At 41.9% G+C, this 13,062-nt stretch overlaps 1 protein-coding gene across 5 annotated transcripts in view; it reads left to right on the plus strand.

Annotated features, from left to right (window-relative positions):
- ABCC5 (ATP binding cassette subfamily C member 5) overlaps positions 1-12,384 on the plus strand; it is a 51,040-nt gene extending 38,656 nt beyond the window's left edge. For 3 of the 5 annotated variants that reach the window (XM_075716340.1, XM_075716341.1, XM_075716343.1), the window contains 8 exons: positions 919-1,105; positions 2,402-2,491; positions 4,785-4,974; positions 5,724-5,883; positions 6,316-6,394; positions 7,298-7,411; positions 8,452-8,616; positions 9,337-10,896. In XM_075716340.1, the coding sequence (XP_075572455.1) occupies positions 919-1,105; positions 2,402-2,491; positions 4,785-4,974; positions 5,724-5,883; positions 6,316-6,394; positions 7,298-7,411; positions 8,452-8,616; positions 9,337-9,438 (1,087 nt within the window). In that variant the 3' untranslated portion in view covers positions 9,439-10,896. Of the gene's footprint in view, positions 1-918; positions 1,106-2,401; positions 2,492-4,784; positions 4,975-5,723; positions 5,884-6,315; positions 6,395-7,297; positions 7,412-8,451; positions 8,617-9,336; positions 10,897-11,991 lie in introns of those variants that run through there. The other 2 variants (XM_075716339.1, XM_075716342.1) reach the window with 2 other exon arrangements.
- The last annotated feature ends 678 nt before the right edge of the window (positions 12,385-13,062 follow it).

The following is a 13,062-nucleotide window of genomic DNA, read 5'->3' on the forward strand; positions in this document are numbered from 1 at the left end:
CTTGTTGTGCACTATGCTTGGTTTTCTCTAGTGTAAACTAAAATCTGCAAAACGTACTTTAGTGAGGGAAAGTGAAACATTTATCATGGGAGTGGTAGTTGCTTACCATGAGAATCTGCCATAACAATATCAGGGTTTTGCAGGTGCAAGGTCATGAGACCGACAGCATGGGAGCACAAGGAAAATTGCCACAGAAGCTCTGGAAAGACACTGCTACAGCAGCTTAGGTGAAAGGTTGCAGAGGTGCGAATAGCAGTCCCTTAGCATTGCTGGTGCTAGAGCACTAAGGCACTGCACACATTGTGCAACAGTGATTGGTGTAAAACTGAGTTGCATGATCAGAAAAATATAGTTACTGGCTTTGTGAATCTCTCAAGTGTCTCCCCTTAAATATATTTTCTCAGCTCCACAGTGTCAGGATTGTAAATTAAATGGTTATTGATGTGTTTTAATTAGTGTCACTAGTCCTCTCAAAACTTTGTGTAACTTTACTTCTACACTTGCGCGTAAAAGAACACGTACTTTGTGTGTATTCTGAAGCACTGCTGCTGTTGCCCATGGACTAATTTGTAACCATCGAGCATCCTCTAAGAGGTTGAAGTTGTGTTGAAAGTTGAAGTTGTGGTGAAAGTGTGTGTAATGTCCCTGAATTTTGATTCACCCCCAGTATAATTCATTGCTATACACAGAAACTTGGTAATTTGACTTCTGAGAGTTTGAACCAAGGAGATATCTGACATTATTCAGGAAAGCTTGTAAACCCTGCTTTTGTGGCCTAGTTTGAGACTTTATGTCAATGACGTACTAGTCTTCCCACCCTGTATTGTGATGCTGGAACAGGGGTTTAAGTAGCTTTGCTATTTGTAGAACATCAGGCTCATCCATGAGGTCTACTAACCTTTCCTGTATTTGTTTCAGGTATCAGGAGCTCCTAGATGACAATCAGGCACCATTTTACCTGTTCAGCTGTGCAATGCGCTGGCTAGCTGTACGGCTGGACATTATCAGCATTGCTCTTATCACAACCACTGGCCTTATGATTGTCTTAATGCATGGCCAGATTCCTCCTGCCTATGCTGGGCTGGCTATCTCATATGCTGTGCAGGTGAGTATGTCCACATACTTAATTTCTCGTTTAATGTAGTTATTGCTAGTAAGTAGAAGTAACACACCATTGAAAACTTTCCTTAATGCACTAGAATGGAAAAAGATAGTTACCCCTTTTGGTAATGGAGAGGAAAGCAATCCAGAGTCAGGACCTTTTGCTATCAGCCAATTCACAAATTGCGAGGAGCTAGGTGCTTAAGGCTATTGTTTTGGGGAGCTGCCTCTTTTTAAAAGATGAAGTAGAAACCATTTGAGGCTCTTCACATGCTGTATATTGCAATTTTCCTGGATAGTTCCAGAAATTGGATTGATGGTACATCAGACATCTGCCAAACTGATGTCTTAATATATTGCCTGGAGTATGTTTTCACAGCAAACAACATCCAGTGTTGCAGCTGTGCGGCTTAGACTTCAGGGCTCAGAATACGGGCTCTTAGAGCTGTTGTTTGGGCTTTTCTGGCTCCTGGTGGTAGTAAGGTGAAATTACAAAACTCGGCTCATACTTAAAGCTGTTGCTTGTGGGAAACCTTTCTGAACTGCTGGCTTTCCAAGTGATTAATAAATTATGGTTATTTTAAAATTAACTATTAACTAAAATTAACTTAGCTATATGGTGCCCAATGCCAAGAGTACTTGTATCAAGAATCATAGAATCGTTTAGGTCAGAAAAGACCTTTAAGATGATCAAGTCCAACCGTTAACCTGGCACTGTCAAGTCTACTGCTCAACCATGCCCCTAAGCACCACATCTACGTGTCTCTTAAACACCTCCAGGGATGGGACTTAACCACTTCCCTGGGCAGCCTGTTCCAATGCTTGACAACCCTTTCGGTGAAGAAATTTTTCCTAATATCCAACATAAACCTCCCCTGGCACAGCTTGAGGCCGTTTCCTCTTGTCCTGTCACTTCTTACTTGGGAGAAGAGACCAACACCCACCTTGCTACAACCTCCTTTCAGGTAGCTGTAGAGAGCAATAAGCTCTCCCCTGAGCCTCCTGTTCTCCAGGCTAACCAACCTCAGTTCCCTCAGCTGCTCCTCATAAGACTTGTTCTCCAGACCCTTCACCAGCTTCATTGCTCTTCTTTGGACATGCTCCAGCACCTCAATGTCTTTCATATAGTGAGGGTTCAAAACTGAACACAGTATTCAAGGTGTGGCCTCACCAGTGCCGAGTACAGGGGGACGATCGCTTCCCTGCTCCTGCTGGCCACACTATCCGTTAGGCTCATCACTTAATTCAACAATAAATCACAGCTCTCTAAATCTGTCTTTGTCTTCTCCCATCACTCCAGTTAACAGGGTTATTCCAGTTTACAGTCAGACTTGCTTCAGAGACAGAAGCTCGCTTCACCTCAGTGGAGAGGATTGATCACTATATCAAGGTAAGACAATAATACATTCAACTGCCTGTTGTAAAATTTCTTGTTGCTTGTTATGTCGCTGGCATAAAAGAAAGCCATAGCCTGCCTTAGTACAGAATGTATGTTTCTGATCTTGTAAACACGTTACTGCAGGTACTGTAATACTGCAGAGTGAATTTGTTTTATGAAGCATGTATACAAGCATTGGCAGGATGAATGGCACAAGAGCTGGTAGGTAACGAAGCTTACAGGCATCGCTTGCCTGGCATCACTGAAATTGCATAAGGATATTGAAAGTTTGCTGACATTCTCAGTAAAGAGTGGAGTGTGTGAAAGGGGTAACTGCAAATTCAATATGATATTTTACAGTAAAAGGATGGTGTTGTGGCATCCTTCATTCCAAACCTAATGGAACTCCTTCATTTAAACACAGATAACTGTTTGTTACTTTATCTACATGTAATTCTGCTTCATCGCAATAAGTCTACTTCTTTTTCTACAGCTATTTTATATAACATATTTCTATGTGCTTAAAAAGTCAAGGAATTGCTCTCATTGTAAACATGAGAAACATGCCAGGCTAAATGCTTAGCAAGCTCTGATTGCTCTGATTATCTGTAACCCTTTCTTCATAACTAGGATTTGTGTATGCAGAACCAGGCGTAGGTCAATGGGGAAAGCGTAGCCAGGAGAAAGCTTGCTACTGGGTCTGGTCTTTGAGATGAAAGGCTTTTTTCCTTAATACATAATACACTTTCCTTCTGAACTTTGCAGGGAGATAAATATCTATTTGGTAAATCTGGGCTATGTAGTAGTTGATATTTGTAGAACTTTTTTAGCCTGTAGATTTAATAGTGAAGAGGAGAAAAAAAAAATTAAAACTGCCCACTCCTCCGGCCCTCTTGTGGCATCTAAGTAGAAAATTTCTGTGTATGGAAGACTTGGCCACCGCGCAAGCTGAGAACTGTGTGCCAAATACTGCCTGGCATCTCTCACTGGGCTGATAAGGGTTTATCACTGTCAGGCCTTCCGTGGCAAAACCTACAGTTGTGGGCTGTTGTTTTGTTTTTTTAAGGTTACTGTCTATCATTTTATATCACTATTAAGAAACATTTTCTGTGATTTTTCTTATTTGGATCTCTAGACAGCCATTTTATTACGAAACTGTAAAACTAGTTTGAATCTAAAGCGAAGCGGTGGGTGAGCAGTGAAACACCATGCAGGTTCTGTGTCTTACCAAGTCCCAGGCTTGGCTTCTTTCAGTGCGGGCTCTGAGGTTGCTGTTAAGAGCACTAAGCTCAAAGAACTGGAGTACTGTTGTAGAATACTGCTGTTTTTCTCAAACCCTTGGGGTACAATTAATTGGCCTCTAATGAGATGTTGCAGATGTCCACAACTGACATAGTCCCTGTGGGATCTCTCTATAGTCAATGTAGGAAATGGCTATCTGCAGAGGGTGATTTATTACCCATTCTAAGTGTTTATATTAGAATGAGAAAAATCACACTCCAGAAATGCTGGCTTCTTTGTAGTGATTATAAAGGAGTTGACAGGGCCTGGTTCAGTTGGAGATTCTTACTTTGTATGTGTTTAAAATTACATGAGATGAATCCCATGACAGGATTTCTGCCATTCTCTGAGGCTGCTTGTGCCAAATATGGGAAAGTGACCTTGGCTTCATTCTAAACATGCTATAAAGGCACATGTTTGGTTTTCAGAGGTTCTGCTTTTCTGTTTAATCTGTGAACTGCTTAATGAGGGACCTATTAAGGGGCAGCGTAAAATAGCAGAAGTGAGCAAGCTGGAAGGGGCCCAACTGACTCAGTGATTTAATAGAACAGGGGAGAGTGAGGAGGAGGAGGGTAGCATTTGTACAATGTGTCATGTGGACGTTCTCTTCTGTGTCAGAATTAACAGAGGTGACCTTGGCATGGCATAGCAAATGAGACGTAGAAATACAGCAGATTTTGCATCCAGAAGCATCCAGTCTTTGGAGTGCCACAAAACTCAATAGGATTGTGCTCATAAATAATAGGCCTAAAATATATTTTGAACTCTGTATTGATGAAAAACATTGTTGTGTAGAAGGACCAATGTCATTATGGAGGCAACAGGAGGGGAATAGCAGTGTGGTCAATGTAACACAGCAAACTTCTGATCCACTGGGCCCACAGTGCCACACAACTCATCATAAAAGTGCCATAAACTGATACGGGCAGAGTCTGCAGGGAAGAACTGCTGAAAGCTGCAACTGATAATTTGCCTTTCTGGTGTTTTGTTTACTGGAAACTGAACTTCTGGTTTTGTTTTAAAGACACTTTCCCTGGAAGCTCCTGCTCGAATTAAGAATAAAACTCCTCCTCTGGACTGGCCGCAGGAAGGTGAAGTTGTTTTTGAAAATGCAGAGATGCGGTATCGAGAGAACCTCCCTCTAGTACTTAAAAAAGTGTCCTTTACTATCAAACCGAAGGAAAAGATTGGTATTGTGGGAAGGACAGGCTCAGGTAAGGAAAAACACCAAGCAAAGTTAAATTACTACTTTTACAGAATGGGAATGGAATAGAGTGGGGCAGTCATACTGGTTCTCCTCTGTCTTCTCTGTTTGAGTAAGTTGTTAATTGCACAGGAGTGGTCCAGCAGTCTGTCAGTGGTGGATTCTGTTCATGTGCATACATAAGTAGGATCCCTGTAAACAGTAATGAAAACAAGCTTTCATTTGAAGTAGAGGGATATCCTACTATGCCTGGGCCAGTATGCTCATAATATTTAACGCTCGAAGCCACTTATCAGCCCAGAATGATGGGCTGATACAACATGCTCATTGCAGCTTATTTGACTCTCTTGAAAGCTTTCTGTACTGATGCTGCAGCCAAGTTTGGCTCTAAGCTATCTCAGAAGTCTCTAATGCAAAGAATCAACCCCCCGTTTGTGTGATGACTTAAACCAGCTCCAAAATGTAGTTTCTAAATAAGCAATTAATATTGCTGTATTTAGTTTATGTGGCAAGGTTTTGGTAGCAGGGGTGGGGTGCCACCCGCAGGGGTGGCTTCTGTGAGAAGAGATTAAGAGCTGGCCCTACAATTGCTTAGAAGTTTAAATGCTGAACCCCAGCATTTATCAGCATTGTTTGTCAGGACTTTATGGTATTTTAGAATACTTTTCTTACACATGGACAGCTTTTAAAATGCTTTCTCATCTCAAAGCTGCTATGACTATAGAAACACTAGTATTGTTTTTCCTGTCTCATTTTTAGGGAAGTCTTCCCTTGGAATGGCACTCTTTCGTCTGGTTGAACTGTCTGGAGGCTGCATTAAAATTGATGGCGTGAAAATAAATGACATTGGTTTGGCAGATCTTCGAAGCAAACTCTCAATAATTCCTCAGGAACCTGTGCTATTCAGCGGCACTGTGAGGTAAGTGAGACCGTAAGAAGGCAAGAAGGAAAAAGAGGGCTACCAGCTTATACTTGAACTCAAGTAGGTGCTTGGTGAGGTGCTAGTTCTCAGGCATCCCAGCTTCTGTTCTCTGGTTTTGAAACAAAAAAAGCACAGCTGAATGATTTTAGCTGGCCCAATGCAGAACTGGATGTGATCATCCTCTATGAAAATCTTGCTTTCCCTTTAGATTTACTTTAAGTTTTTGTATCTTTTGTCTTCCATCCCTACTCTTTTGTTCTTCAGCTACTCTAACCCTAGTGTACTGGGAGCATCTGATTTCCTTGGCAAGGAAATTCTGTCACTGGAAGGCTAGATGGGAATCATCCATCTGGATGAATTAGCACACTGCTGTTTTGCCATTCATTGCTGAATAAAAATTCTGGTTATGTTTTCTGCTTCCTCCTCCAGATCGAACTTGGATCCTTTCAATCAGTACAGTGAGGAACAAATCTGGGATGCTTTGGAAAGGACACACATGAAGGAGTGTGTAAGTATTATATGCCCTATGAGATACAGGTTTGTGTTTTGGCTTTCAAACCTGTGTGTTCTGTTAGTAGCTGCTTCCGGGACCTTTAGATAAAGCTTTTTCTTTGCAAGTTTTTTCCCTTATTGGCTATGGTTTATTTCTAGTAATGAGACTGAATTTTTTGGAGAATGTGCCATATTTCGGATATTTACTTTTTTAGTATATAGCATAGCGGAGCGTTGCTTCATCACAGGGACTCCTAGGGTGTTAGAATATTTCACGTGATATTTTTCTATATGTGCCTTAGGTGAGCATTCTACATTTACATTTGTGAGTGTAAATGTCACACATACACATTTATACGGAACTTAAAATCTGCCCCTTGCGAGGCCCTCTGCAGTAAGTCTCACTGCTATGACATTTCCAGTTCTTTTCTTGTAAGTCATGTGGCATATATGGTTATGGTACGTAGGCTGCAGTAATTCCCGCAGGGACTAGGTTCACTCTTTTCTCTTGTTGAGAAAGACTGTCAGGAGATCTGTATTCATGGTGATACGATTTTGTACATGGCACACTCTTTTCTAGAAATCAAATATTTTATACTTAAGTCATTCTGAAGTTGCCTACTGAGAGGATATAGCTCTTCTAGCTTAACAACTGGTAGTGTTCTCAGGAGCTATCACTGAGTCACGGGCTTTTCAACTGGACTGAGCAGGTCTGATGTCGTATTGTTGTTTTAGCATTACTTCCTTGTTACTAATTTCCCCAACAGAGAGAGGGAGAGATGGTCAGCAAAGTGTGATGGATATTTTGGAACATGGGCAAAATCAGATTTGCAGGAGGAGCAACTGTTTGTCTCATGCCATGGAGATACAAAAAGTCTGTGCAATGCTCTAAGATTTTTGCCTCTTCTTTCCTGCACAGGTTGCCCAGCTGCCTATGAAACTTGACTCAGAAGTGATGGAAAACGGGGAAAACTTTTCAGTTGGAGAGAGACAGTTACTGTGCATAGCTAGAGCTCTACTGCGTCGTTGCAAGGTGAGCACAGTGATGAGAGAAATAGCTGGAGATAGCAAACTGATAGCATTGAGCAAGCCTTTTTTGTGCCAGATTCATTCTGTCTGTCAGATGACACCCACAGTTATTGCAACCCACAGATGGTGTAGGGTTAGAACAACTAGAAAGGCAACTGTAGCCAGCTGCAGAAAGGTATTGCTTGTTAATTTTAATAATAGTGTGTAAGACTGGACTAATCACTGTTACTGGTGAGGATTGGATTCTTTCCTTCTTCCATCTTTTGGTAAATGTCAGTGAAGTACTTTCCTTCCACATGGTGTTCCACTAAAATGTAGTCTCCAAGTGGAATTTGGGACCATGCTGTGCCAGTGAAGTTAAGGGTTTTGCAGGAATGGAAGACAAATAATAATTACAGTGAGAAAGGACATTTGGATTAAGATTGACCAGGATTCTGATTTTTAACATGCTTTTTTCTTAAACATCGTACACCATATTTTAAGGTTCCCTCTGCATCTGTTTTAAAGCCAAGACTACTGAGCAGAAGTTACTGCTCTCTCTGCAGTACTTGCACAACCCAAGTCTAATTTAGCTGTGACAAGACACCACTCCAAATCAGTTTGAGTCTGAGAGGAAGGGTAATTATTTCCAGCATAAAATACTGACTAGACCTACTAGCTTTTGACTCATTCCAGAAGGAACTGTCACCACCAAGGATGTGTTGTATTAGTTTACCAGTAAAATTTGTATTTAAGATTTAGCTGCTGGATGTAAAACTGAAAGTAGTGAAAACTTGAGGCCCAGGTCAGAACCCAATCATCTTGTGGCTCTAGGATGTGACCATAAAATGCAAGTGTGATCCATAAGGTAACTTTGTTGAAGGCAATTACATAAAGAAAACTCAAAGGGTGCTTGTGAAAACTACCATTGTGACCACAGCTCCGTAATGGTTGCCGGCTGTGACAACTCTTGGTCATGGTAATTCTGCCCAGTCTGTATAATTTTATGTTCAGGGAGGGAAAGCTTTACTGTGGGTAACAGCCAGGATTATGTGCTGCTTTCAGATTTTGATACTGGATGAAGCAACAGCTGCTATGGACACAGAGACAGACTTACTGATTCAGGAGACTATCAGAGAGGCATTTGCAGACTGCACTATGTTAACAATTGCTCATCGCCTGCATACGGTACTGGGCTCTGATCGGATCATGGTGCTAACGCAAGGACAGGTAAGCAGAAAGACTTTTGTGGCTGCAGTTCCTGTTGCAGTCTGGTGGTGCCGTATGTGCAGGCTGAACTGAAGGAACAGCTAGTATTGCAGGGTAGAAAATCCTCTGTGTTCATTCACATCCTTGGTAATAATGCTCCAATAGAATCAGTTATGGCTTGACCATGACAAGATCAAAGATGGCAAAATTTCTTTTACACTCCAAGAAAGTACCATAGAGTAACAGTCTCTCTTTTAAAAGTGTTTTTGACGTTCCCTTTGTAGGTTAATTCTGAGATGGGTAATAACATACGCATCTCTGCTGGGGCTCAGTGGCAGTTTCCCATTACTTTCATAAAGCTCTGTGCTATTAAAACAGGCATATGAGAGGTATTTTACCCACTTTTCAGGCTTCCATGTGGGAGCCGTAAACAGTTAAATCAAATGTAAGAACATTTGGCAAGGCTCTGAAAGGTAGAGAAGGCAAAAACCCATAGCATCTGCCTCTGCCAGAGCCACCAGAGGTTGCTTCCTGATGGGTAGTTCCAGTGTTTGTCTGAGGTAGTTTGAAGCATCCCAGGTATTTATGCATAAATGCACTTACTTTCACCACCTGTTTTCTCATCTAAAGATTGCTGCCATGTTTTGGCTTCTTTACTACTGTGTCACAAGTCCCAGGGGTGGGAATCCATTTTTCTGCTGGATTTTGCTGACATACTTTACCTGCCTTGTTTGCTTTTAGGTAGTGGAATTCGACACGCCGTCTGCCCTTCTGGCCAATGAGAACTCGCGCTTCTATGCTATGTTTGCTGCTGCAGAGAACAAGGTTGCTGTCAAGGGCTAAAATTCAGGGCAAAGTCACTTTAATTTTGGAGAGCTACACTCCCTGCCTGTGGCAGGCCAGCTCTTCTTCCTCCTACTCTTTCAAGCAGATTATTGCCTTTTCATCTTTTAATTTTTAGCACAATGTGTCAAGCCAGAGAGATTTTTAAAACCGTGTCAGAAGAATTCTTCATGTTTTTATTATTGTATTTATTCCATAATCATATTACTAATTTTTTGTTATTAAATGCACTCTACAAATGGCTCAGGGAGCCATAGTTATAAATGTATCAGAGGCCTATAATGAAGCTTTATACATGTAGCTATATCTATACATAATTCTGTATATAGCCTATATTTACAGTGGAAATGTAAGCTGTTTATTTTATATTAAAATAAGCACTGTATTAATAACAGTGCATATTCTTTTCTATCATTTTTGTACAGTTTACGGTACCAGAGATCTGGCTTTGTTATCGGACTGTATCAGACACCATTTTGTCTTTTACAGTTGGTCTTTTCCTAGTGCCGGATTTTCTGCGTGTCTGAGTGGAAGTGAAGCTTTGCAATAGTGTCCTTTATTGTCACATCTTTGTTGTCTAGCGCAGGGGAGAAGAGCTCTGTGGTGTAACTCTATTGCATTGTAATTTATCAAAGCTATTTGGAGCATTGCTAATGTTCACCATGGCAGCGGCTGCTGCTTCCCATGATGCTTTCCCAAAGCAGGGTTTTTAGTGATCTCCTGAGTGGAGAACCACTTCTGGGTCACATTAAGGCCTCGTATTTTCTCAGTGTCCTGATACAGTATTTCTTACTGTATCAGCAGGTTTTATTTTAATGCAAGCAAGCCCAAGCTCTTCCTGCTTCGCTGATCTAACACAACCAAAATCTAACTGTTCGTGGAATGATCTGTAATAAATTAATCATAAAGTTCAAATTGTACCCTGTATGCTAGCAGGAAAGCCTTCTCAGAGTTGCTTCAGCTGACTGACTCCTTTATCTTGAAGCTGCTGACACTCCTCAGAGGTTTAGGTTGGCTTTCATTGGCATGGATAACACTAAATCTTTGTTCTGCTCACTTATACTAAGGTTAAACAACATCAATATTTCCTGTTTCTTTATTGCACACTTATTAACAAAACAGTTCCCTACCCCATGTCTTCTGGAACTTTAAACAGGTTCCTGTTGATCAGGATGTAACACTGGTGTAGGACATTGTTTTCTTACTGTAAAGAGACCTACCTCAGGTTACTAGGTCCTGCGTAGTATGTTGCCATGATCACTGTACACCATCCCTGTTTTACGGGACCTGTGGCCCAGGTGGGCACGGTCGCTCCTATAATAGCCGTGACTTATTGAATGGTCAGCGTTGCATGTCTTTGTCAACTTGGACATTTTGTAGCCTTAGCATGTTTGCAAAATGTCTCATCGAGGCAGAAATCTGAAAAGTAAATAAAACTATTTTGGGTTTTGTAAATTTCATTGGCTTAAGTGGTTTGTTTTGGGCGCATAAGTCACTTCTCGCCTTTTTGAGCCCTGGGGGACAGTTTTTGCGGGCTGTTGGGTTTTTTTTGTTTTCCTTGTCTATGCAACACGGCCTGATATTTCTTCCTTTGGAGCGGAAGTGTTTCTTTAAAAGTGTAGTGAGTAATTTTTGTGCCCTCCAGCATGGGGGTGGCTTGCAATATATGTATGTTTCTGTCGAGTAGTAATTTATAGTGCAAGTATTCAAGCCAAGTAGCAAGGGGGGAGGTCAGACAGAATACAGAAGATCCTTCTTAGGCTCAGATTTTTCCACTTTCTTTACCTGCAAGCGCTACTGTGGATAATGTGACATGACTGCAAAGTCACAGCAACAAGCATTTCTACCTACCGATACCATGGGCAAATCATGGCATTAACAGAGCTTAGACTGTAGCTTGAAGATAGCACATAAAACATCATTTGTTGTAGTTGTTCTTCAGTAAGTCTTGTCCTAAGCAAGAATTAACTAGCACAGATCCTCACAGGCCTAGACCCAAACTTACTCTATGTCAGGGACTGGCGGCCATTTTGCTCAGTGTTACTCAGTTCAAGGAACAGAGTGACTGACTGTATGTTGTGGTTAGAAAAGGGAGAAGTAATAGGCCTCTCTCCAAAAAACAGCCAGCTACGTGGGGGGTTCTTTTTTTGGTCAGAAACTTGAAGACAAAATAAACTGGGGAGAGGCACGAGGGAGCAGGGGTGACAGGCCAAAGAGGTAATGCCCTGCTTCTTCCCTAAAAGTAGAGCTGGGTAGAATGAAGGCTGAATACCTTAAGGGGAGAGGGAGAGAACATGAAATACATCTGCCTAAGACTGTGGTTAAAACAGTTCAGTCAGCTGTCATGTGTAACTCTGTCAAGGACAGGATTGTCTTGGGCGCTGCAGAACTGAGTTTACCCCATGAACTTCAGTATTTCCCTTGAAGAAAAGGGGCTAATGTCCCTAGTTCTCAAGTGCCACAGAGTGTGGCTTATTTTGCAACTAAGGCTGAGCTAATGGCAGTCTGGGCAAAAGGGGAGCCATCCTGATCCTGTCCTCCTTCTTCTTCCAGGCTGGGAGTTCCTTCCACTTTCCTGATGCCAGCTCTTGGCTGGTCCAGCAGTGACCCAGTTCAGAAAGCTAACTTGCAGAAAGTTCACCCTCCAAAAGCAGGAATGCTGTACAAAGAAGGAGACAGGAAGGCAACACCTGGAAGGGAGGTGAAGTGGGGCTGTTCTTTTCAGTGGGAGCTAACTGTAACACTAGCATAGGTATGAGGAAACTGCACTCGGGATTCATGACACCAAACTGCTGCTTCCCAGTTACGCTCTCCTAAAAAGGTGAATACTTTCCTGCTGCTTCAGCGAGCTGAAATAGCTCAACAAGGTGTCAGACAAGGGCCTGCAATGGAGCAGGCGAGCAGTCACCTGTGGACAGCAGGGATTAGCTGAACCATTTTGTTAAACCTTAGCTCCAGCATTGTTACTTTGGAATTAAGGAGATAGACTGCCAGAGGGAAGTGTTCTTTCTGCTGTAATCACTTATCTGTTTCATTTGGCACTTGTCTCATGGACAGTACAGAAGTATTGCTTCTCACATGGGTAGCAGTAATTTTTTTTTATTGGCTTTCGTCCTGAACCACAGGAGCAAGCTGAGGCCTGACCTAGGGCCCTGTCACTGAAGTGGAAGGAAGAAACATCAATATTTACAAAGGAGACTGAAATATCTTTATCTTTGAAGTATTCTACAAGAGGTTGATGATGATGGGAATTTTCAGGAATTGGATCCTGCTTTAGAATTTGTACTGTGATATCCCAGAGAAGGCTTCATCCTGTGAGGAGTAGAGTAAGACTGTGGCATTGGGACAGAGGCTTTCCTTAAAGAGATCCTACCCAAAATAGCATGGAGATAACACATCCTTCTTAGTATATGGCAAAGGCTATGGCCCAAGACCGAGAGGTGTGCAACTTGAGAGAGATTTGCCTGGGATAATTGGTTTGCTGTATTACCCTCAGGAATTTCAGTTGCATCAGTTTTACTTATTCTGTCCAAATGCAGTGAGTGCATTATCCATTATCACAAGCTTAGAGACTCTTAGAGGAAGTGTGTTCCTGCTTATCTCGCCTATCCGATGAGTGGAAAT

Source organism: Pelecanus crispus, chromosome 9, assembly GCF_030463565.1.
Source record: "Pelecanus crispus isolate bPelCri1 chromosome 9, bPelCri1.pri, whole genome shotgun sequence".
NCBI lineage: Eukaryota > Metazoa > Chordata > Aves > Pelecaniformes > Pelecanidae > Pelecanus > Pelecanus crispus.